General features: G+C 41.6%; 4 protein-coding genes and 1 non-coding gene across 6 annotated transcripts; 3 read left to right on the forward strand and 2 right to left on the reverse strand.

The window, feature by feature from the left end:
- Positions 1–2,314: 2,314 nt before the first annotated feature.
- On the reverse strand, positions 2,315–4,531 carry LOC145599193 (uncharacterized). 2 transcript variants are annotated; one of them, XM_081655609.1, is made up of 3 exons: positions 4,242–4,531; positions 3,232–3,562; positions 2,315–2,690 (listed from the first exon to the last, which is right to left on the reverse strand). In XM_081655609.1, the coding sequence occupies exons 1-3, from the start codon at positions 4,261–4,263 to the stop codon at positions 2,588–2,590; spliced, it is 456 nt and encodes a 151-aa protein (XP_081511735.1). In that variant the 5' UTR covers positions 4,264–4,531; the 3' UTR covers positions 2,315–2,587. The 2 variants fall into 2 exon arrangements, with proteins under 2 accessions (XP_081511735.1, XP_081511729.1); XM_081655603.1 differs by having other exon boundaries at positions 3,232–3,749; positions 4,242–4,529.
- Positions 4,532–6,680: 2,149 nt separating this feature from the next.
- On the forward strand, positions 6,681–7,232 carry LOC145573919 (uncharacterized). The gene has a single exon (XM_081631808.1). It carries the CDS (start codon positions 6,681–6,683, stop codon positions 7,230–7,232), a length of 552 nt encoding a protein of 183 aa, XP_081487934.1.
- A 2,290-nt stretch (positions 7,233–9,522) lies between these two features.
- On the reverse strand, positions 9,523–9,630 carry LOC145606889 (small nucleolar RNA R71). The gene has a single exon (XR_014105456.1). It is a non-coding gene; the product is annotated as a small nucleolar RNA R71 (small nucleolar RNA).
- A 13,069-nt stretch (positions 9,631–22,699) lies between these two features.
- On the forward strand, positions 22,700–23,677 carry LOC145573935 (uncharacterized). Its single transcript, XM_081631809.1, has one exon. It carries the CDS (start codon positions 22,700–22,702, stop codon positions 23,675–23,677), a length of 978 nt encoding a protein of 325 aa, XP_081487935.1.
- Positions 23,678–23,681: 4 nt separating this feature from the next.
- LOC145573951 (uncharacterized) lies at positions 23,682–25,334 on the forward strand. The gene has a single exon (XM_081631810.1). It carries the CDS (start codon positions 23,682–23,684, stop codon positions 25,332–25,334), a length of 1,653 nt encoding a protein of 550 aa, XP_081487936.1.
- Positions 25,335–25,711: the final 377 nt, after the last annotated feature.

Consider the following 25,711-nt stretch of genomic DNA (forward strand, 5'->3'; position numbering starts at 1 on the left):
TGAATTTTGATGTTCAATTATATTTAAATTTTTTTGAAAATGATACTGTATTGTTTTTATAAAACCGTCAATATATTTCACTTTATTTTGTTATAATTTCAAATATACAAATTAATTCGGGGCATCGCCCGGGCCAAAAACTAGTTATTAATAACAACTTATATGTTTTTTTTTTTTTTTTTTTTGGCATGATAATTTAGCATATTAAACAACACAGAAGTATTAATGCAATTTTTTTTTTCCAAAAAACAAAAAAAAAAGTATTAATGCATTTTCATTTTTGTTAAAAGAAGCCCATGGGTCAACCCTTGGATGAGTCATCCAGCCCGGTCCTGGAGGCCAATGGGTCTGTGTTGTCCTCGAGACATACAATCAACATATGTAGGTTAATAAGTTAATTATACACTAATATAACCTCTGTTTTATATTAATTGGAATAATTAAACATTTTTTGTCTCTAATTTATGTCAAATCATTACAAATAATATGAAACATGGGTAGTATATGAAAATAGATACTTGAAATATTTGTATTTGCATATTGTAATTGTTTGTTACTAAAACATAGGCCCTGTTTGGGAGAAAGCTGAAAGCTGAAGCTGATTGAGTTAGCTGATTTTGACTAGCTGATTTTATTAACTGATTTGACTAACTTATTGTATTAACTGATTATATAAAAGTGTTTGGTAAATAGCTGATAGCTTAAAGGTGATTGAGTATGTGAAATGACCAATAAGCTAATTGTGGGGTAGGTAGTTTAGATAGAATTTTAAATTAAATGAGGTTATAAGTGTCATTTCACAATAATTAATGAATAAGCTAATTGAAAAAGCTCCTAAAATGAGCTTTTTCAAAAAGAGCTTATTTAGTGGAATAAGCTCTTTCAATAAGCTTACTACCAAACACTTGTATTAGCTTGTTTGACTAGTCAATCAGCTAAAGTTAGTCAAATAAGCTAATATACCTCCAATAAGCTAACTACCAAATAGGGCCATAAAAATAAAAGACAAAAAATTAATGCAAGTAAATAAAGGGAGACTGCTTATTTTGATTTAATATAAACTTGGAAAAATTACTTCAAATAAACCAACCTTTGCCCCGTTCTCCCAAAATAAACCAACCTTTGGATTATTCCAGAATAATACAACCTTTTACCCCCTTCTTTCCATATCAAACACAACAGGTCACCTATCCGGTACAACCAGTTATATGTGCTACGTGGCACTTCATGAGTGGTTTTTTATTTTATTTTATTTTATTTATTTTTTTTTTTTTAATTTGAGTTGGAAAAAAAAAATTAACAAAAAAACCCACCCCTGATTTCTTTCGCCCACCTGCTTTCTTCTTTCATTCTCTTCCCTTATCACCACCAATCCACCGTAGTCACCACCAATCAACCATAGCCACCACCATCCTTCTTTCTCTCTCTTTTCCCTTCCATGGCCTTCCTCCATTACCACTTCACCTCCCCTTTAACTTTCCCACCAACACCACCTCTAACCACCACAAACCTCCAGCCACCGCCACCAACACCTCCGGCCACTACATACCTCCAACCACCACCAAACAACCCTCCAGCCACCACGAATCTCTAGTCTAATTGGGATAGATCCATCCCTCCACGAGGCTATTGGCTAAACTGGTTGTACAATTGAGGCGGCTGCTTCGATTGGTGGTTGATGATTGTTGCAGTTGTTTGGTGGTGGGTGATGCTGTTTTTTGGTGCAATTATTGCGGCTGCTGCGTGGCAATGTTTTGTGGATGGCGATGGTGAGTGAGTGGGGTTGTTGTGTTGGTGGTGTTGTGAATGGGGATGTTGTTATGGTTTTGTGAGGTGGTGATTTTGGGTTTGGTGCGTGAGGGAGTAGCAGGGGAGATTTTGGTGGTGTATGGTGCGTCGATGGTGGATATTTGAGGGAGTAGTGTTTGTTTGGGGCGGTCTGGTGAAGGTGGTGGTGGTGGGATGAGTGGTGACTTCAAAAGAAAGAAGGGGAAAATAAAATGGAGGTGGAGCTTTGGGTGGTGGTAATGGAGGAAGATGATAGCAATTGGTGGAAGGAAGGAGAAGGAAATGGATAACCGGTTGTTTGGGTAACCAGTCATTTGGGTTTGATATGGGAAGAAGAGGGTAAAAGGTTGTATTATTCTGGAATAATCCAAAAGTTGGCTTATTTTGGGAGAACGAGGCAAAGGTTGGTTTATTTAAAATAATTTTTCCTATAAATTTTCTTCTATGAAGTTGTATACTTGTATGTATAACATTTATTTGCATCATATCCATCAACATAAAAACAGAGAAAAGCAATTGAGTAATAAATCAATAAAAAGCAAAATAAAAAATATTTTTTTTTTTAATATAATAGATGGAGAAAATCAGAACAAACAACAATACCATCAACGGATCACTTTATGCATTCAATACAGTAGACTACGGAGCATTATGGCCTATAATCATCAGTAGCCATATTACTCTGAGACTCTGAGCTAATAATAGTTAAAACTACTTGTCAAAGCTACAAATTACTTGTTATGCTCCTTCGAATTTTTCGCAGGAGGCTGCTTATGTGAGCTTGCATTCAAGGTATGTACTATCTCGCGGAAGTGAACAAATTATCAGTACTTATAGATTGTGGCTTGTTGTTTCCTAGTAGCGAGCAATGGAGGTTCGAGTTCCCTGACCAATCTGTTCCCCTGTAACCATAAAAATAATTCAACGAATTTATATCGATTTGTCAAGCTAATTATGCAGTAAAATGAAACAAAACAACAAATGATTTTCACAGAAACATAAAACTAGTTGAAGAATTTCCTAGAAAATCACAGAAGGCATGAAAAAAAGGTACGCTTAACTACTTAAGCTCAATAGCAACTTTAATATTGCAAAAAATACAACAATATGTGTTGAGAAGCTTTTTTTTTTTCTTTAAAATAAATTTGCATAAACAGTTTAATTAATGGAAATTATGTCACTAGTGTAGTAAAAAGATAAACGTATACTCATGTAACCATTGATAGTAGTCAATAGTCAATAGTCAATTAGTCGTAGTACTCCGTATTAACGTTGTCTATACCTCATCCGTTTAGATCACACTGATTAAATTTAAAACTTATATGTATTCGTATTAACTCTCTAATTTTGTGCTATTATTAACAACATATCACCTTAGAGTCCTAAACAATTAGAACATATTGTATAATAGACGTAAGATGTAAGTGATCAGATTTAACTTACATTGATTCAACATCCGATTTCTGAGTACTTTTGTTCGCGTTACTATTGTTAATATACTTCGGGCAAGAACTAGCAGTATCCAAGAAATAAAGAAGAATTGCCATCAAACAGCTACAGGCAAACATTGCAATGGCGCCAAAGATCCAGAGCAGAAGAGGAAAAGCAAAGTAGAATGCTCGCAATCCCAAAGACCAATACAGGCAGCCACGATTCAATTGTTCGGAGACATACTCAATAAATTCTTCCCTTCCTTCAGTTGATGATGATGGTACATTCAGCAAGAAACTAATATGTGCATAGTATCTGGTTGTCTGCATATTGCAGAAAAAGGCTACAAGAAAACATATTAAAACTGATAAATACTTTGTTGTGTGTATTGTGTAGTTCAGATTGCTTGAACTGCTCACAATAGCACTGATCAATGAACTCAGTGTTATCGCAATTGTTGCTAGAAGTGTCGATGCCATTAGGTTGTTTCGAATCGTTTGTACACCCAAAATACCATTCTTTGCTGGATCCTAGACACAAAAACATTACAGGTTATAGCTAACAAAATAATTAAAGCCATGTTTTCTTTTTCTTTTTCTTTTTTCTATAGTTTTTTTTTTTGAAAAATTTAAGCCATGTATTTTATCTACATTGACATATCTTAACACTTGTACTTAATAAGTTAATATAATCATCATACACATTCATACACAAAGCAATAAATTAAATTGGATTTGCTCATTATATTTAATGTCTAAAGAGTATACTAATTAGACACTTTATATGACTTAAGGGTATATAATCTATTACTATGTATCAATCCATATTATAAAATTGTGCATTGCACGAGTTTTAAAATAATTTAGTAAACATTACATAAACATGTCCATGCTCAAGAACGATGCATCAATCCAACAATGAGTTTGTACTAGAAACAAGATCTATAGAAAAGATAATCGACCAATAAAATATTCAATACCTAGATCAGAAATTAGAACTAGTAAGAAGAGAAGAAAACTAACCCTCATAATATAAAGAACCCATTGATGGCGGCTGATAGAATTAAGACCAATGACAGATCTTGTAGGATGGTGAATAATGATGTGCAGAAGACATAAATGGTATATACCAAGCAATATTAATCCTGAAGGAACTAATACATAATCTAAGTACTTTTCTTCAAAAAACTTTGAATTCATTATGATTACTTTTTCTTCGTTTTTTCTCTAACAAAAGTTTAACAGTAAGAATTTGGCCATTATGATTGATATAAAGTAGCTAGATAGTGCGTAAGGATATTTATTTAATGGTACTTATGGGACGTAGTCGTCAATTGGCCTTTTGCTTATATAAATAGACAAAGATTCAGTTTAGAAATTTTACAATGACAAGATGACAAGTTGCCAATTTTATTGTCAAATGATGTGAAATAGTATGCACAAGATTCACGATTTCGTAAAGGAAAACGACATAACACTAATAATTTGATAAGTGTACTGTATTTTATTAAAGAAATATGAGTGGATAGAAATGTCAATACATTATATTCGAATCGGATCCGGTTGAGCTTCATCCGAATTTTTCATTCCGTGTGTTACTTAAATTGTGATCCGGATGATGAAATCGTATAATTCTACAAGCCTAATCCATCAAACATTTTGAATGGTAGACAAAATTGTTAATGCCGGTATAATTACTAGAAAAATCAAAAGAATTGATGGGATTGAACCGATTCTATCTTTATAAAAAAAATTCGAATGTTTACAGAGTTAAAAGGGTGGGTGATGAAAATAGATCCAAGAAACTTTAGAATCGGACCCCATCCACCTTATCAGCTATATCTCACTCTATCAAATATCAATATTTATAGATTAATATCCAGCCATTTTAGTTTCATAGACAAAAGCATAGATACATGAGTCGTATGAGCTCATCTTTATGCATATATTAAGTTAAAACCCATGTCATGCACGTTAATTTCAATATATTTAATTTCTCTTGCTATGTACAGTAACTTCACCGCATTTAATTTATAAACTAAAACTAAAACAGAATTCAGAAGATGATGACATCATCATTACCCACATGTCATTCTCTTAATAAAAAATTTCCGCCTAAATGCAACGATGATGTCATCTTTTTTTTTTTTTTTTTGGTAGAGTTATCCTATTTAACATTTTTGAAATTTAAATATTAGAAGCTTCTATCTTACAACTAAAACCTACCAATTTATTGTAGAAAATTGAAACAATGTTTAATAACACTATAGACACCCATTTGTGTCTCCCCAAAACCAAACCCAGTGATGAGTATCTTTCACGTCGAATCATAATCGAATGAAGTGAAAGTGTGGAAAGTCTAGTGTTGTGAACAGTTTTTAATTATCTTCTTTCTCTCTGTTTTTGAAAGCCTATTTTAAGAAAACAGTCAATCCAGTTTGGTTTGGTCCATGGCAAGGGTCCAATAATAGTGTAGTTGGGTCGGGTTCGAAAAGAGCTTTCCAACGATATATTATAAGCCCAATTCCGATGAATAATGAGAAAGTTATGGCCAAATTACTGAACTGTGCCCGGTTTGATATTTATATGCGGCCTAATGATCTAGAGGAGGGAATAATATTGATTTATTATTCCTAATGCAATTAGAATTGATTATATTCTTCTAAATTCTTCTAGAAGGTTCTTTTCCTTCCTAATTTAATTAGCATTGATAAAATTGACTTTGGTTGACTCTTTAGAGTTTTAATCAGAATAAAAGAAGTTCTTTGCCCTCTCGTATGGCTAAATTTTATCAAAATAATAAAACACGTGGAAAACTGGATTTCAGCGTCTGGCGCCACTCCTGGCGTCTGGCGCTAGAGTCTAGCGTTTGGCGCCACGTCTGGCGTCTGGCGTCTGGCGCCATATCATGTGGTTTGCGCTGCGATCGTGTTTTATTCTTTTTCGAAACTTTGATTCGTTTTTTATCATATCCGGCTGATTTTCTCTATAAACAGCCTCTTAAAATTCTGTTTTCAATCATCAATATCAACAATCAATTCTTCTCACCAACTCTCATCAAAATTCTTGATATTCTCTCTCTCTCTCTCTCTCTCTCTTTCTAAACCAACCCTTTTACAAACAAAATTCCGCATTCACAAGATCTAGAAACATCAAGCCAAATTCGAAGTTGCCTTCTCCCTAAAAGAGAAAGGTTTTAATTTATGAGGGTTTGGTCCTAAATCTCTCTTTCAATTATTTAATTTAATTGTTTTGATTATTATTTTCCTTGAAGTTACTAACGCGTGTATTTTGTTATTAGAAAGAGATACGAGGCATATTCATATGCGAGTCTCGCTCTGAGTGTCTAGGGCTCCCTAACACCAAGGTCTAAGTTAGTTCTCTTGTGAATTCGAGTATTACTCCCCGATTGAGGGGGTTATAGTGAGTGTAATTCTGTGTCTTTTTGTGTTTTACTCTTCAATGGTAGAGGAAATCACTGATCAGTGGGCGAAACTTAAGATTACTGCAGAAGAAGAGGATATTGTCGAGTTAGGCGATGTCCATTCGGAATCGCATGAATCGAAGATTGCGCTTTCTCTGATTGGGAAATTGATAACTGTCAGGTCCTTCAATTTCGAGGCATTCCAAAATACGATGAAGCAAGTATGGTCGTTAAGTAGGGGTGTGGTGTTCCGAAAAATTGAAAACAACCTTTTCATCATTCAGTTTTTTCACTGGAGGGATAAAGAGAAAGTGCTTGATGGGGCTCCGTGGAATTTCGATAACCAACTGCTCTTACTAAAGGAAATCCATGGCGATGAGCAGCCCGAATCGATTGAAATCAAACATTGCCCTTTTTGGATTCTATTGTATAATCTTCCCTTGGATAGTCGATCAGATGAAGATGTGCGCAAGATTGTGGAGAAAATTGGCTATGTCACTGCAGTCGAGAGTGATGAACTTGGATGGGATAAGTCGAGGAGGGCAAGAGTGGTGGTGGACATCACTAAACCGCTTAGACGATTCTTATGAGTGGCATTTACGCCACTCTTTTATCCTTTTTCTCTAAGGATTCTCCCCTCATTTGCGCTTGTTTGGCCCTTTTTCTAAGCATTTTTATTTAGTTTTTCTTCCTCTTTCCTTTTCTCCCTTATCTTCCCTTCTCTTAGTCTTCTCTCTTTGTTTTTATTTCGATTTCCATGCTTTGGTTTTGTAGGTATTATGTGCCGAAAGAAAGAGGATATCAAGAAGCCAAGCTATCTGTTGTGCGTGGGGTAATGTGCGGTTTCTGTGCGGGCGCACATGTGAGGCTGCGCGGGCGCGCATCCCTGTCAGAACCCGCACAGCCAGACTGAAGAAACAGAGCAAAACCAGAGAGTTTGCGCGACTTGTGTGCGGGCGCACACACCTGATGCGCGGGCGCGCTCATTATCCCCGTACCCTCAAAGTTGCGGCCGCGCACTATGCTGAGAGGGCGCACACACATTCTGTGTGGGCGCGCACGGCTGGGTTTCCGATTTATTTGCGCCTTGTTGTCCAAGTCTCTTTCTTTTGGGTGGAGCCACATATATATAGACGAGACTCTTTGTAATAGAAAGACACTTAGTACTAATTCCATAGAACATTAGCCTAATCTAGAGAGAGAGAATAGATTGTTATTCAAGCTTCCTTTATTGTATTCAACTTTGCTCAAGCTTTAATCTTCCATCAATCAAGCAAGTATCCAAGTTTTCATCTTTCTTCAATCCTTTCTTTAGTAATCTCTTCTCCTTTCCTTTAATATTATTTATTTGTTTTATTGTTACTTATTTTTGTCTATCTTATTAGTTTATCTTGTTATTATTGATTTCATATATTTCAATCATGTTTTGTTTTGAGTTTCTTATGTTTGTTGCTAGTTTTGATATTATGTTTAATCTCCCTTCTCTAGGATAAACTCTTAGCTAGGGGAAGGGGGTGGAAGATATGTATTGAATGATGGATGAATGATGATAGTTGGATTGATTACATGCCTTAAATTGATGAAAGACATGATTTTTAATGGCTTGAGATTATTGTTGCACTTTATTTGATTGCCTCCTAGTTTAAATGCATGAAAATGATTTGAACTAGATTAAGATCACCTCTATTTTAATGATTGCATGAGAATGAGTTGTTAAAATGGAGTTTCATGAATTGTGCTTCTTTATTCTTTTGATTTGCTTGTGTCTAATAGGATGCATGAGAATGATCCTAATTAGCATAGACTTCTTTTATTGATTTTCCTAGACTATTGCATGAGAATGAATTGTTTAGGTAGAATCTTGTGTTCTTTGGCATGTTCATCATGATAACTATCATTGTTCCCCTCTTTCTAATGCATGTTTGAAACCCCCAAATCCCTAGCGTCATTTTCTATTGATTTTAATCATCATTTTCTTGCTTACTTGTAGTTTTAGTGTTCTACTCAACAAAACCAAAAAAACAATCCCCTTTCCACTCTTGCATTAGTGATATTTGATGTTGAATTAGCGTGCTTCCCTAGTTGTTCGAGCCTTTACTTGCCACTAACTAGCTTAGTGTAGCGCTAGGTTTAGGTTTTATAAATGATTAATTTGGTTAGGGTGGTAGCTTAACGACCTATCTTATCCCGATCAAATTTTGGCGCCATTGCTGGGGAAGCGGCTTGTTTAGTGAATATTATTGCTTTTTCTAGAGTCATTTTGCTTTCTTTTCTTTTTGTTTTTATTTTTTGTTTTATCATCCTTGTCATTTCTAATTGTTTTCTTAGCTTTGGTGAATGCTTAGGAGGTCTCAAGGAGCACCCTCACATCAAATTGACCACGAAATCAACCGAACCTTGAGACAAGTCCGTAGGCTTTATCAAGACGAGGGAAGAGGTTTTGGTGATATAGTTGATAGTGAGAGTGATACTTACTCTTCAAGTTCACCACGCGAATCAATGGCGGGACAAGAGAATGATGTCTTGTTTCGTGAGTTCGGAAATCCGGAGGATTATGAGCTCACGGGAGGGATTTTGCTACCCGTCACGGAAACCAACTTCTCAATCCATCCACAATATACTCGAATGGTCCAATTGGAGCAATTTTTCGGAAGTGCAAGTGAGGACCCTATTGAACATTTGGACCGATTCCTTGAATTGTGCGCAATGATGCAAACCAATGAAGTGAGTCAAGACTACATTCGTATGCACCTTTTCCGGCAATCTCTCACCGAGCGAGCAAAGAAATGGTTAAAGCAAGTAAAGCCTAACTCTCTCACAACATGGAGGGAGGTTGTAAAGGCGTTCTTGAAGCGCTTTATCTCCGAAGAAAAGACCGCCGAAATGAGAAGGAAAATTGCATCATTTGAGCAAGAGGCCGATGAAAGTCTTGGTGAAGCATGGGAGAGATTCAAAGAGTTGGTGCAAGCATGTCCCCACCATGAGTACAATCAAGGGTTGCTTATGCGGTTTTTCTACGACGGATTGGAGCCCATGTCAAGAGCCAATTTGGATGCGGGGGCGGGTGGTCAATTAATCAAGATCCCTCAAAATCAAGTTGAAGCCACAATAGAAGAGGTAGCAAAGAATTACTCTTGGGGGGCCGAAGAAGAAACGCTCCAAAGAGAGGTGGTATTTATGAATTGGAGAAATTTGATCAATTACAACATCAAATTGATCAACTAACAAAAGGGCTTTCCAAATTGAACACGAGTGTGAATGCAAGTTCAAGTGGTGGAGCAAGCTCTTCTCAAGTTAACTCTTTCTCTTCAAAATTGTGGAGGAACGAACCATGATACATCTTATTGTGGAGGTTTAAGCCCCGAACATGTAGCGGCATACAACACAAGGCAAGAGGGATTTAGAGGAAGCGGCGGTGGAGTAGCTTGGAGACAACCACCACCCGGGTTTGTACCTCAACCTCAACAATGGAACCAACAAGCTCAACCCTCCTATAACTCCAATCCTCAATATCAAAATCCACCTCCATCTCAACCCCAAAACCCAAGAGGAAGTTGTCCAAGGAACAACCAATACAACAATCAAACCCAAGCACCTCAAAGAAACCATCAAGAACAAGCACCTCAAGCGGAGCTAACTCAAACTCAACTCCTCCAAGCCATGCATGCGCAAATGCAATTTTTTGGGCAACAAATGCAAGAGATAAGAGCCCACAACAAGATGGTTGATTCATAACTAGCTCAATTGGCCGAGGGAACTCCTTTCAATTCACCATCCACTCTACCCGGACAACCACAACCTAACCCATCTTGTTTAGGGTAATTTTACCCCGCCACGTGGTCTAATCAGAGGATGACACGTGTCAGCCTCAGGATGGCCCAAAGTGGACCAATCTCTGCTTGACACGTGTCACTCCATAAAATAAGGGAAAAAAGGCGGCCTTCAGGCCCAAATCCCGAGAAAACCGCAAAGCGGCGCAGCCCACCACTGATTAGGGTATAGTGACCTAATCAGGGGCACAAATCCCAAAGACCCTATAAATAGGGATATGTCTCTCTTTTTGAGGACACGTTTTTTGATCATTTATTACACATTTACTCTTTGATAGAGACATCCTGAGCTTGGAATCCGAGCAGATCCCTACCTAAATTTCCGCACCTTTTTCTCCCTTCAAGTTTCTAACTTGTGCGTCGGAGGCGGAGCACCACCCAACCGGTGTCTCCGTTTGTTTTGCAGGTACAGATCGCCTCGGATCAGTCTTCGTGTTGTAACTCTCCCGAGGGACAAAAACACCCAAAACATTTGGCGCCATCTGTGGGGAGGGTACCTCGAAGATGGTTCAAGAGTCTGTACCACCCCCTAACCGTCTGGGCGAAGACCCAGAAGTCTTTACAGACCAGGAGGATGAAGATCCTCAAGTCAAAACCTTTACAGCCGAAGATGGCTCTCTCAGAATCACGCGCATCCGGCCCAGAGAGACTCTGGAGCGGGGTGCCTCCCAGGCGGGTGCAAGTAGACCCCCTAGGCAGCCGGAAGGGGCAACCCAAACGGCAGCTGGATCAGCGCCTGTCACCCGAGACGAGCTCATGAGATTCATGACAAGTTTCAAGGGTGAAATTAAAGAGCTGATCACCCAGAGCCGGGCTGGCCCAAGTAGAGGTCAGTCGGCCAAGAAGACTCCTCTAGAAAAGGGGAAGTCAGTCAAAGATCGGCAGCCCACTCCTCATCCAAAGGAGAAGGCAGCCGGGACCATTGATTGGTCCAAAATTCTTCTTCCCAAGGGGAATAACAATAACTCCCGCCGGACTCAACAGCCGGTGAGAAGTAAGAAGTCATCTCTTGATGCCCGGGAGATCATCAACAGGAAGAGAAATCAACAGCTGTCTGAGTCGGCTTCTACGTCGAACTTTCCTGACAGCTTTAATAATACCTCTGCCGGGAATGCATCTTCCTTGCATGAGAGTCAGACAGGCGGTAATACCGTCCATTCTGGCCCTCATATGATTGGAGCTGCACCGTATGTGCCTACTCAGGTCTACGGCCAGTATCCCCCTCATTTCATGCAGCCGGCCCTCTTTGGAGGTCAGGCGGCATATCCAAATGTCCAGCCATTGGACTGGCAGCTTCGTCTGCTGCACCTGGGTGAACAGCCTTCTGAGTTCACCCGGGAGATAACCGAGGCAGCTCAGCCGGCCAAGGTTAAGAATGTGTTGGTTGGTACCTATGATGGTACCACCAACCCGGAAGACCACCTCATGGCTTACACCAACCTCATGTATCTGCAGGGATTGGATGATGCCACTTGGTGTCGGTGCTTCCCGGCTACATTGAAGGGCATTGCCCAACAATGGTTTGGCAACTTGCCGGCCGGATCCATCGATAGCTTCAGGAAGCTCGCCTTCCTGTTTGCTTCCAACTTCTCAATGAACATCCCTGCTAAGAAAACAAGCCTTGATTTGAGCACTGTTAAGCAGGGAGAGAGAGAAGGACTGCGCTCCTATGTCAGGCGGTTCAATCTGATCAGAATTCAGATTCAAGGACTGTCTGACGAAGTAGCTTTTACAGACTTCTTCAAGGGTCTGAGAGACGGGTCGACTTTTAAGTTTGACCTAGTTAGAAAAGGGGCTTTCACCTTACAGGCGGCCCTGAGGGAGGCGGAAAGTTACATTCAAGCTACCGACCTCTGCTCGCCTGGTAACCAGTCGGACTCCAAGATGTCCGACAAACCGAAAGACAGCCGGTCTGCTCAGCCGGCCAAAAATAAAGAAGAGAGCAAGAAAAGAAAAGAAATCTGGGCGGTTAATGATTCTGACCAGCCGTCTCAGAAGAAAAAGAAAGAGTTTAAACCGTAAATCCCCAAGTACGAGTTTAACAAAGACTGCAACTCCATCCTCATGGAGGTAAAGGACCGGCTGTCCATTGAGAAGCTGAATCCTATGAAGAGTTCTGTCCAGTCACGGAACAAAAATAAATTCTGTCAGTTCCATGAGGAGGTCGGCCATGATACCAACGACTGCTTCAGTCTTCAGCGGGCGTTGGACCGTCTGGCTGACAAAGGGCTGTTGAAGTCCTACATTTCTAAGTCCCCAGCCGGGGCAAAAAAAAAAAGCAAGGGTCAGTCCTCCAAGACTACCCCCCAGCCTGCTAGTAGCTCGGATACCGACAAGGAGCCGGTCTACACAATAGCAGGCGGGTTCTCCTGTGGTGGCCCTACCATCCGGGGCACCAAGAGCCATCTTCGAAAGATGGACAAGGATGATGATGAGCAGGCGTCTGCAAGCACCTCCTTCCCAGACTTCTTGATTAATGAGAAGGATAGGGGCAGCGTCCGCCGTCTGCATGATGACCCGGTTGTCATTGAATGTAAGGTTGCCAACCAGCTGGTTGGACGGATCCTTATTGACACCGGCAGCTCATCAGACATCATCAGCCTCTGGTGCCTGCAAAAGCTGAAATACAATGTCAGCAGCATGCATCCGGTCACCCACCCCTTGGTTGGTTTTGGGGGTAGGATGGTCTTCCCAGCCGGAAGAATTGACTTGCCCATCTGGCTGGGAGAGAAAGGCCAGGGACGACATATTGTCGTCAGATTCTTGGTCGTTGAGGAGTTGACCGCCTACAACATTATCCTTGGCCGGCCAACCCTCAACGTAGCCAAGGCAGTAATCATCCCGTCTCTGATGCTCATCAAATATGAGAGGGATGACGGCTCTGTTGGTTCCTTGAATGGGGATCAGAAGACGGCCCGGGAGTGCTATCTCTCAGTCGTCAGGGACACTGTGGCCCCAGGCGGTCAGGAACCAATTAACCTTGACAATGTCAAGGATGCCGATCAAGCACCTCCCCCACCAGCAGCCGGAAAGAAAAGAAAGGCACCTCTGCTGGTGGAGGTGAAGAAGGAGAAAAAATAGCAATCACTGACCGGTGATCGGTCAGATGAGCTCCGTCCCCAACCGGCTGGTGAAAGCATTGATCTTGTTCTGGATGACAGCCGTCCGGAACGTACTGTAAAGGTTAGGACGGTTGCTCATGCTACTTTGGGTGCAGACTTGCACCTTCTGTTGAAGGAATTCAAAGACATTTTTGCCTTTGAAGTGGAAGAGATGCCAGGCGTCAGCCCGGATCTTGCTGTCCACAAGCTCGCCGTGGATCCTAAAAAGAAGCCCATCTGGTAAAATAAAAGAAACCACGGTGAGGAAAGAAGTCAGGCGGCAGCTGCCGAAGTAAAAAAGCTGCTAGACGCCAGGTTCATCCAGCCTTGTAATTTTCCCGACTGGGTGGCCAATGTGGTCCTTGTTAAGAAACCGAATGGGACCTGGCGCATGTGTGTTGATTACACAGACCTCAACAAGGCGTGTCCAAAGGACAGTTACCCGCTTCCAAAGATCGACAGTCTGGTCGATTCTACAGCCGGTCACGCCTTGATGAGTTTCATGGATGCCTACTCCGACTTCCATCAGATACCCCTGTGGAAGAAAGATCAAGAGAAGACGGCCTTCGTCACTGATCAGGGGTTATTCTGTTATACTATGATGCCGTTTGGCTTGAAAAATGCGCCTGCCACTTTCCAACGGATGATTAATACGGTCTTCATTAATCAGATTGGGAGGAATGTGGAGGCGTACATTGATGATATGATAGTCAAATCCAAGCTCCAGACGGATCACCTTGCTGATCTCCGAGAAACATTCACCACCCTCAGGCGGCATAAGGTTATGTTAAATCCTAAGAAATGCGTCTTTGGTGTTAAGTCGGGGAAGTTTCTCGGATTCCTGATTGATCAAAGGGGGATAGAGGCTAACCTTGAAAAGATACAGGCGGTGATAGACATGAACTCACCCCGTTCTGTCAAGGAAGTGCAGAGACTCACCGGCTGTCTGGCCGCCCTGGGGAGGTTCCTCAGCCGGTCAGGCAACAAGTGCCTCTACTTATTCCAAGCAATCAGGAAGAAGACCAGATTTGAATGGGGGGATGATGCTGAGACGGCATTCCAGAGGTTGAAAGAGCATTTACATTCTCTACCTAGGTTGGTCAGTCCTTACCTAGGGAGACGTTGTACATGTAGTTAGCCGTCTCAGATCATGCCCTCAGTGCCGTTCTCCTTGCTGAGCGAGACGGCGTGCAGCTCCCGGTTTACTTCATTAGCCATGTTCTTAAAAATGCCGAACTCCGGTATCCCATGGTTGAAAAATTTGGCCTTGCTCTATATATGGCTTTCAAAAAATTGAAGCCCTACTTTCTGGCACATCCGGTAGTGATTTACACCGACCAGCCACTCAAGCGGCCAATGTCTACCTTGGACTCATCCGGGAGAATGTTGAAATGGGCTATTGAAATGCAAAGTCTTGAAATCACTTACGAACCAAGAAAGGCAGTGAAAGGTCAGGCGTTTGCCGACTTCATTGTTGAAATGACCCGTCCGGTGGCTCCGGATAATCTTGATCAGGTTTGGAAAGTGTATGTAGACGGGAGCTCTACAAAGAACGGCCGTGGTGCAGGCGTAATCTACGAGTCTCCTGAAGGGGACAGATTTGAGTATGCACTACGCTTCAAATTTCAAGCCTCTAACAATGAGGCGGAATATGAAGCCATGCTAGCCGGCATTCGCATGTGTAAGGCGGCAGGGGCCATGAAAATTGACGCCTACTCTGATTCTCAATTGGTTGTTAGCTAGTATGAGGGAAGCTACGAGGCTACTCATCCGGCTATGATTAAATATCTTCAGGCAGTCAAAGAAGAGACCAAGGCACTTGAGGAATTCCGGCTGAGTTAAGTGCCTAGGTCGGAAAACAATCAGGCGGATGCATTGTCAAAACTGGCGTCTTCCGCCTGCCAAGATACGCCTCGGTCAGTCTTTTGGGAAGTTCTTGAAAAGAGAAGCATCTATGAGGACCCCATTGGAATTTTGGACCGAAGCTCTACCTGGATGGATGGCATCCGGGCCTACCTTTCAGACGACACACTTCCTGATTCGCCACAAGAGGCAGCCGTCCTGAAAAAACGAGCTGCAAGATTCGAGTAGAAAAATGGAGAACTCTTCAAGGCGGGGTTTCTGAAGCCTTTGTTGAAGTGTGTCACCCCAGAAAAGGGGAAAGAAGTTCTCGAAGACTTGCACTCGGGATTCTGCGCCTCTCATATAGGCGGCAGGTCCCTAGCCGTCAGAGCCAGACGACATTATTTTTGGCCCACTCTTGAGGCAGACGCCAAGGAGTTGGTAAAGAAATGTGACAAGTGCCAAAAATTTGGCAAACTCATTCACCGTCCGGCTACTGATCTGACGGCCATCCACAGCCCAATCCTGTTTGCAAAATGGGGCATGGACATTTTAGGTCCTTACACGCCTGCTCCAGGCGGAAAGCGCTACATCTTGGTGGCTGTGGATTATTTCACCAAGTGGGTAGAAGCTGAGGCGGTTAAAAACATCAAAACCTCAGACGTGATTTCCTATATTAGGAAAAAAATTATCACCCGGTATGGGGTACCTATGTCTATGGTGTTTGATAATGGTCCTCAGTTTGAGACGCCTCAGCTAAAAACTTGGTTGGGAGATCAGGGGATCTCAAGCTATTTTGCATCCGTTGGCCGGCCCCAAGCAAACGGCTAAGTTGAAGCCTTCAATAAACTCATCTCAGACGGCATTAAGAAGAAAATAGAAAGAGCCGGTGGCTTATGGGCAGAAGAGTTAATCCATGTCCTATGGCCATCCGGACAACAGCAAAGGGGGCAACCGGTGAAACCCCATTTCTCATGGTTTACGGTGCTGAAGCCGTCTTGCCCATTGAACATTACGAGCCGACCCTCAGAGTCATGCTATATGATGAAGAGGAAAATTGGGAAGCAATGCGCTTGGCATTGGATTCACTCCCAGAACGGAGGGGCAATGCCGCCTTGCGTCATGAGATTTACCGTCTGAGAATAACAAGAGCCTACAACAAAAAAGTACACAAGCGTCCTTTGAAAGTTGACGACTTAGTGTTACGAAAAATGGAGGCAACCGGTAGGGCCAATGAGCTGGGGAAGCTAACCCCAAATTGGGAAGGCCCCTACCGGATCTATGAAGAAGTAAGGGATGGCACCTACCGCCTGGAAACTCCTGACGGCAGGCGTCTGCCTAGAACTTGGAATGTAGACAATCTAAAAAAGTACTACTTCTGAGATTGTAATTGTAAACAGTAAGTCAATTAATGAAGATTCAGACTCTGTTTGCAAAATTGAGTTATTGTTTGATTATCCATCTGGGTAATACCCAGACGGATTCTTCATTTACCTAACTAAGTTTGATACTTAGTAAAGGTTACATTTGTTGGACCGCCTGGGTAATACTCGGATCCCTTGTTTATTTAAGTTTGATACTTTGTTTATTCAACTGCTTGATTATTCGCCTGAGTAATACTCAGACGGATTCTCCATTTACCTAACTAAGTTTGATACTTACTAAGTTCGATACTTAGTGTAAATTCAATACTTCGACTAAAAACTAAGCACAAAAACGTTTAGTGGCTATACAACCGGTCTCAAACAAGACCAGAGGCTAAAATGGCCGGATGGTTGCTCATTTTATAAAATCGCCTGTCCCAACATGGACAAAGGCGTCCGGCGACACCCCTCCGGGTGCAATCGTCGCAGAGAACAGTATAATTGAACGACCAAATTGGTCAACTCATAGGCGTCTGACCAAAATGACCTGTAAAGAATGATCAAGTTGCCGAATATCGGATGCCCTGGGGCATCAGTCGGTCACCGGCTGAAGAACTCACTTAGGTTATTTATTCCAAAATTGCAATTCCTACCTTAATTGGTGCAAAGGAGTCGTGCAATGGCTATGAAATCTCTACCAAGACGGATAAGCACCGTCTGGGTAGTAACTGGAACGCATGTTGGTGTACGGCTGTGCACTTGGTTTGGGGCAATCACTATTGTGATTGATTGACTTGCAAACATATCATGCTCTTTACAGCATCAGACGTTTTCAAGTCAATCAACCAACTCCACTTGAAACCAACCACACAGCCGTCCAGGGGCAAGGACAGCCGGACTATTGATTAGTTAGGCAAAAATGAAAAATCGCCGCATGCTTTTGATAAGTTGGGCAAAAATGAAAAATGAAAAATTAAAAATTCAAATGCAAAATGATCAAAACCGACTCAGTCGGTGCATTTCATAAAGACCACCCAACCAAACGGTTGTGATGGATCAAATGTTAACCGGACCTCGTCCGGGAGAAAGAGAAATTGTTAATTAACCCGGCTCCTTAGCCGGTAAATACAAATATACTCGGCACGCAGGCCGGAAAAAATAAGTTTTAACATACTGCCGCTGAATAAAAGAAAGACAAAAAATAGAGATTGACATACTGCCGCTGAAAAGTCACTTCTAGCCTGCAGGCGGCTCCTCCTGGTCCTCCTCCTCATCATCTGAGGGTATCTCCTGCGCTTCACCCGGACCAGGTAGCTGAGGTATGAGGGGCTCATGGTTGGCATTAACCCAGGCGTCGAAGGATTCAGGCTCTGGGTCACCCTTCTCTCTCAGGTACACCACGTCCTCGGCGTACCTGTGAGCCAGTGCCCAGACGCCATAATCCGCGTCCGGGTACAGGGCAGCCCAGGCGATCTTCATCCGGGCGTCATTATCAGCGTCACTCTCAGCAACTAGACGGTTTTGCTCCGCCTCCAGGGTTGCTGCAAAGTTTATCTGAGCCTGAGCAGCCTCCTTTTCCAGTTTTTGAACCTTGGTCTTCAGATTGGTGTTCTCTTCAGAAACACCCTGAAGATTGCCAAGGTCCGTCTGGGCCTTCTTGAGCGCCTCATCAGCCTTTTTGGCACTCTCAGCAGCCTTCTTCTGGGCCTCCTCCGCCTCCTTCCGGGCCGTCGCAGCATCAGTCGCCCGCTGCTTGGCCGCCTCCAGATCTGACTCCAGCTGCTGGATTCTAGACGCCTGTGTCATAATGATAGCTTTAGTTTCAAGTTCATTTACGATAGTTGAGTGTAAAGAAATATTGTCAGCGTCTATGGCGGACTTCTTGGCCCTTTTTACCTCTTCCCGTTTGCGGGAATAAGGACGTTTGAGCCCGTCCACCCGCAGCATAGCCTGCAGAAAAGCAAGCGGTGTGAGTATCGCAGGCGGGATAAAACACTTGGAAAAAATAAAATTGAATTGACAAGTTTCTTACCTCAGCCAGAAGGGATAGAATGCGTTCAAGATTGAACGTCTCTATCCCAGGGATACTGTCTTTATCCCTCTTCCGGTTGGCTTCCAGCATGGCCTTGGTGTGCTTCTGGACGTCTGGCCAGCGGGGAGATTGATCTGCACCACAATCAATACGTGATGAGTGCGAAACTAAGGCAGCACCTATTTGTTGCCGACCGTCTGAAGATGTCGTCTGTTGAGAGTGGGATTTCACCCGCAAAGGCCACCCCAGCTCAAGCGGAGATTCAAAAGGGTTCTTACCTTCGGAGCCAGCCAAGCGGGAACCGCTTGCAGGCGTGGAGAACCCCCCGGTCGCTGTTACGGGGTTAACGAGGCTGAGGCCCAGGCTGCCGCCTACCTTCTAGTTACGCCCCGCTATCCGCATCTGCTGATGACCGGCTGAGGCGCCAGGAGTTGACGCAGAGGTGGATTTTTTTATTTTGTTGAGAACGGCAGGGGTCTCCTCCCTAGCCCGTTTGAGTTGTTTCTCAAACGACTTTCCAACCTCTCCTCCCTGCAAAAATAACCAAAGTTAAGGTTAACATCAGGGAAAAATGATTTTAAAAGATCAACTTATGAAAAGGTCAGGCGTTTGTTACCTTGGCTTTGACCTCAGCCGCAGCCTTTTCCGCAAGCGCCTTGCGGATGACAGCAGAGGATCGCTTTGGGGTTTTCCCCGTCTGCAACATGTTTAATGCTTCCTCTGCAAAAAGAAGGAAGTTGGTCAATATCATAAAATAATTTCGATAGAAAAATACTATAGACGGATATAAACTCAGGCGCATACGTTTGGAAAACATGTGCCCTAGCCCGCAGGCGGCTAGGAAGCATTCGTCCCTGAACCAGGCGCTCTTGGGGATCCAGTTCTTGGGGACCTTTATTGTCTCCCCGGTTGACAAGGTCGCGTCTGTGAGGCCAAAAAAGTCTGCCTCAATGATCTTGTCAAAGTCTTCCTCTGGAACCCGGGGAAGAGCACACTTTCGGCCCAACAAGTCGGGCTTCTTATTGTACAGACATAATTCATAATTCTCCCGCCTGGTTGGGGCTGACATCAGGAAGAACCTGTGCTTCCAGCCGTTGAATTTCGAGACCTTGTCCAAGGTCATCATATATTAGGGCTGCGTGGTTAGAGTGTACCACGCCCTCCAACCGCCTGGGCTTCTGCTAAGATAATGCATGCTAGCAAAAGCCTCCCAGCCGGGGTTAAGCCCTTGAAACTCGCAGGCGGCAACATACCCCAGAATGTTTGTCCAAGAGTTGGGGGTAGGTTGCCAGACTCCGAGGCCATAGCCTCTCAAAATTGCCTTCACCGCCTGGTGAAGTGGAAAGCGGAGACCAGCCTTGAACGCCGCCTCATAACAGCCGAAATAGCTGTTGGCGTTCTCCTGATCGTCCTCCCAGGCGACGGTGCCATTCTCTGGCGGCACCCGGATCCTATACCCGTCTCCAAGCGGGTGCATTTTAGTGAAATTCTTCAAGTTCTCCTCCATTTGGATCCGGTCCTTGGAGGAGACGTGGATGTTGAAGGGATTATCCTTCTCGTTCCACTTTTTCCTTTCTTCCTCCTCGCTATCCGGAAGCGGGGGTAAATCGTCACTACTCTCAGAGGTAGAGGCGGAGCTGTCGCTCTCCGTCTCCTCCTCACTTTTACCCAAGGGGGCAGAGACGGCCTCGTCGCCGCCTTGGTCGCACTCTTCCAAAAAAGAGTCAGCAGGGGTTGAAGGGGCGCGCGGAGGGGATCTCTCCAGAGCCGTCTGGTCACCCTGACCGGACGTTTCTCCCTCAGGCGTTTGGCCGCCTGAGCCTTCGCTCTTGTAATTTGGATCAGTCGCCGTCTGCATTATCCGAGCCATTGTGTCCAGCACAGACACGTAACTGGTCGGAATCCAAGACAAAGGGTGGTCCCAACACCCCGAGACGGCACTTCCAGTCCTAGACTCAGCCGTCCCTGGTGACCGGCTGGACTCTAACCTAGGCCGTGCCGTGTGTGTTGGTGATGCATCCATTTATTGCAAGAAATATGTACAAGCGGTGAAAAAAAGAAAAAGAGCTGAGAGAGGCAGAGACGGTACCTTTTGAAGAGATATCTGAAACTAGGCGGGTCCGGCTGGGTCTCTGGAGGACGAGCTTTCTTGCTTGCGCCTGACTCAAACGGATGACTTCTGCTCTCTCAAAGTTCTCTCTAGAAATTTTTTTGTAAACGTACCAAAAATTATGAGGGTAAACGGCTATACACTACTACAAATATGGGAAAAGGGATCTATCTAAAGAGACCTGTTACAAGACTTAACAGGTCTCTTTAGTCAAAGAGACCAGTTGTTATTGATAACAGGTCTCTAAAGAGCGATTTGTTGGCGGGAAAAAAAACAAAGAGACCTGTTGTTAGTGTTAACAGGTCTCTTTGTTTTTATTATTTTTTTTAATCTTAAAATTATTTATGATTACTGATATCCTAGTATTACCTGTACACTAGTATCAAATAACTAAGAAGCAAAAAAGAAATATTGTGTAATTTTTTTTTTATTATTAAAAAAAAAAAAGAGTTAAGACTACTTCACGTGTACTACTAACTTGAGGAAATGTATACTATACTACTAACTTAGAGTTTTAGACTAACACATCCTCATAAAAAAAATAAAAAATTAAATTAAGGGGCTAAAAGGGGTTTCTAGACTTTCTACTTGGTAGTAGCAGTTCATAGTTTCATCTTCTTCCTCCAATAATCCAAACCCTTGAAATTCCATGGCTTCCTTCCAAAGTTTTTCAAGATTGTGTTCACCATCAATATCGTGAAGTTTACAAAGTCGCCACCATCTGAAGCGTACTCGGGCCACGATGACTATCAACCACTCCGTTTGTTCAGGCGATTGTACGAGGTAAGCCGTTCGATTTTCGGGCCACGTCTCCCAACCTTTCGTTCTTCTTTCATTGTTAACTATCAATTAATGATAAAGATTGTTCAATTTTCAGCCATAATACAAGAAATTGCACTACTTTGATCGATTTCCCGCCACAACCAGAAACCCCTTATTCTTTTTGAGGTATTTTTCATTCATGTTCCTTACCCAGACAAATAATTGATACTAAGGTTAAATTTGATTTCTTAATTAAACCTGTACTACTCACTAGCTTCAATTTTTATATGTTGTATATATATACTAATTTGTCTTGCTTTGAAGTCTATTGTACTGTAAATGGATTTTATGTTTCTTTTTATTATTCTCTAATTGAATACAATGTTCTAAATTGATATGATATTTAAATTAAGATGATTCATGTTTTGTTTATAGGTGTAAAAATTCTGCTTGCATATATGGTGGTTGTTTGGGTTATGGTTTCAAATTTGATTTTCCCGTGTAAAGTACGGTTTTGTCGTATTTCGGTTGATAAAAATATTTTGTTTAATCTAGTAAAATATTTGTTGTTTTCTCTAATTTAATATCTTTGTCACCCCCTTACATACATTACAAGGATGCTACTATTTTTATGTTCACTGCCACATATCTCTTTTTGTTGTTCCTCATATGAATCTTTTTATTGTAGGAATGCAATTAATTTGAAACATTAGTGTCTTTATTATATTTTGAATTCATATAGTCATTTAGGATTTACACATTATTCGGTTAAATATATTGATACTAATAGTAATCAACATAGTGTATGCGGAGAACTCTAAGGAAATGCCACTGAATTTTTTTTTTTAAGTGATAAGTGAGTATGCATTCACTAGTGAGATTTATTAAACAAATTCGAGTTAGGTTGGAGTGATAAGGACCCAAGACTTACATGTACATATATGTGAAGACTTATCGCTTTAGAAAATATTATGATTATTATGAATTAGTCTTGAATTTCTATTGGTGCATATAGAATGGATCGAAGTTGGATATCAACAAAACAATTGGGTGACCCAGAATATCAAGCAGGTGTTAGAGAGTTCATTAATTTTGCAGTTACTAATAGTGGAGGTCGTCCCAAGCTACCATGTCCTTGTTATATGTGCCACAATTTGCTATATAAGAGGCCTGACGAAATACTTAATCACTTGAGTAAGTGGGCATTTGATAAAACATATACGAATTGGATTTGGCATGGAGAATGTAGGGAAACACCTCTTGTTATTAATGTAGAGGGTTGTGTGTGTGAAGGTGATAGAATAAATGAGGCTGATAATTTGGAAGATTTGTTGCATTCAGTGAAGGATAATTTTGATGATAATCCTACCATGTTTGAGAGCATTTTAAATGACTCTGAAAAGCCTTTGTATGACGGTTGCACTAAGTATACTAGATTGTCTGCGATAATCAAGTTATATAACTTGAAGGCAGGACATGGTTGGACTGATACAGGCTTTAGCATGCTACTAGAAGTTGTCAAAGACATGCTTTCAGAAGACAATGTCCTTCCATCTGGTACTTATGAGGCAAAAAAGAGTTTAAGCTCTATGGGTTTACCTTACGAGAAAATCCATGCGTGTCCTAACAATTGCATGTTGTATCGAAATGAAAATGAATCTTTACAGAGCTGCTCAATTTGTAATGCCTCGCGTTATAAGAAAGATGATGGCACAGTCCCATCTAAGGTATTATGGTATTTTCCAATAATACCACGGTTTAGGAAGTTGTTCTCAAATGCAGGGGATGCAGAGAAATTAACATGGCATCATTATGGTCGATTAGATGATGGAATGCTTAGACACCCCGCCGATTCTCCGCAGTGGAGGTTTATTGATGGAAAATACCCAGACTTTGCAAAAGAGAAGCGTAATCTAAGGCTTGCATTGTCTACTGATGGGTTCAATCCATTTGGGAACTTATTGGAGATTCCTTTTTGTGAGACATTCGCTTGACGTGATGCATATTGAAAAGAATGTGTGTGATAGTTTGATTGGTACTTTATTGAATATTCATGGGAAGACTAAAGATGGCACGAAAGCTAGAGATGACTTACAGACCATGGGGATTAGAAGTGAACTCCATGTTATTGTGAATGACAAAGGTCGAGCATACCTGCCTCCAGCAGCTTACACATTGTCAAGAAAAGAGAAAATTGAGTTTTGTGAGAGCTTGGCTGGAGTAAAAGTGCCAGAGGGTTATTCTTCAAATATTCGCAACCTTGTGAATATGGAAAACTTGAAACTTGTGGGCCTTAAATGTCATGATTGCCATGTTCTAATGCAGCATCTGTTACCAGTGGCTATTCGTTCAATTTTGCCTAAAAATGTTCGATTTGCCATAACCAAACTTTGTTTATTTTTTAATGCAATTTATAGCAAGGTCTTTGATCCAAAAGAGTTGACTGCATTGGAAGATGGAATTGTTGTAACTTTGTGCCAATTAGAAATGTACTTTCCACCATCGTTTTTTGATGTCATGATTCATTTACCAGTTCACTTGGTAAGAGAGGTGCGATTTTGTGGCCCAGTGTACTTGAGAAATCAGTGGCCTTTTGAAAGGCAAATGAAAACATATGGCGGTTATGTTAAGAACCCTTTTCACCCAGAAGGTTGTATCGCTGAACGAATTTTTTATGAAGAAGTTCTTGCATATACTAGTGAATTTATATCAAATTCAATGAAGATAGGGCTTCCCGTTTCTCGACATATGGGAAGAATGGGTGGTCAGGGGACCCTAGGGCGCAAACAACTTGACATGTCGTATGACGATTGGCACAAGGCCCATTCGTACATTCTTCACAATGAGGATGAAGTGATGCCATATATTCAAAAACACATGAGAGACTTGAGGAAACACAATAGAAGGGCAAATGAGAAATCAATAGCTGATGAACACAATAGATCGTTCATTAGGTGGTTAAAAGATCAAGTTTTCAGGGAGCTTCAGGATTCTCCAAGTTCTATTTCTGATCGACTTAAGAGTTTGGCATATGGACCTAATTTCAACGCTCTTTACTATTCAGGTTATGTTATCAATGGTTTCACATTTTACACAAGCTTGCAAGATAAAAATAGTACAATGCAAAATAGTGGGGTTACTTTAGAGGCTGAAGCTGTTCATTTTGCTAGTGCAAAAGACAAGCATCCCGTTTCTGGCACAATGCGATACTATGGATTTATTGAAGAGATTTGTGAGTTGCATTACTCTAACTTTTCAATACCAGTTTTCAAATGTCAATGGGTTGATAATAACAACGGGGTTGATCATAGTAGCCTTGGAATGACTTTTGTTAACCTTAATAAGATTGGTCACAAGGAAGATCCTTTCATTTTATCTAGTCAAGCTAAACAAGTGTTTTATATGACCGATCCATCAAATAAGAGAATGTCAGCTGTTATTACACCGAGACCGCGACATGTCATAGATGATTGGGGCAATCATAGTGTTTTGGAAGGTAGTTCTTTGTTGGGAAAGGGACTAGTTGATGATGATGTAGCTGATGATTCTTCGATCTACGCAAGAGATGACCACAATGAAGGTTTGTGGGAAGATAATGTTAACAATAATAAAGTAAAGCGAAAGCGAAAGCGTAGTCATAAAAACTCTTAAGGAAATAAAGGTGAATTTTTCTTTTATATATCTACTTTTATTACAAAAAAGAATGTTTCCTCTTGAATACTAATAACTTAGAATTTAGTAGAGTTATGCATGATTTGTCAGATCATATACTCTTACGTACCATGCTAGCTATCTTTTACTCAAAGTAATTTAATGATAGGTAATGTTCTTTTATATAACTAACAAAGTGAATTTAACTTGTCGAATTTATGTAGGTACATGGCCAGAAAGAATAAGAAAGTACAACCGAATAATGATTCTGAAGAGTCAAGTTGTGAGGAGAGAGGTCGTACTGTACTTAAAAAGGTGGGGACGACTATCCATGCTGGCACCCAAATCCCATTACAATGGCATCCAAGTAAAAGAAT

This window comes from Chenopodium album, chromosome 2 (assembly GCF_948465745.1).
Source record: "Chenopodium album chromosome 2, dcCheAlbu1.1, whole genome shotgun sequence".
Classification (NCBI taxonomy): Eukaryota; Viridiplantae; Streptophyta; class Magnoliopsida; order Caryophyllales; family Amaranthaceae; genus Chenopodium; species Chenopodium album.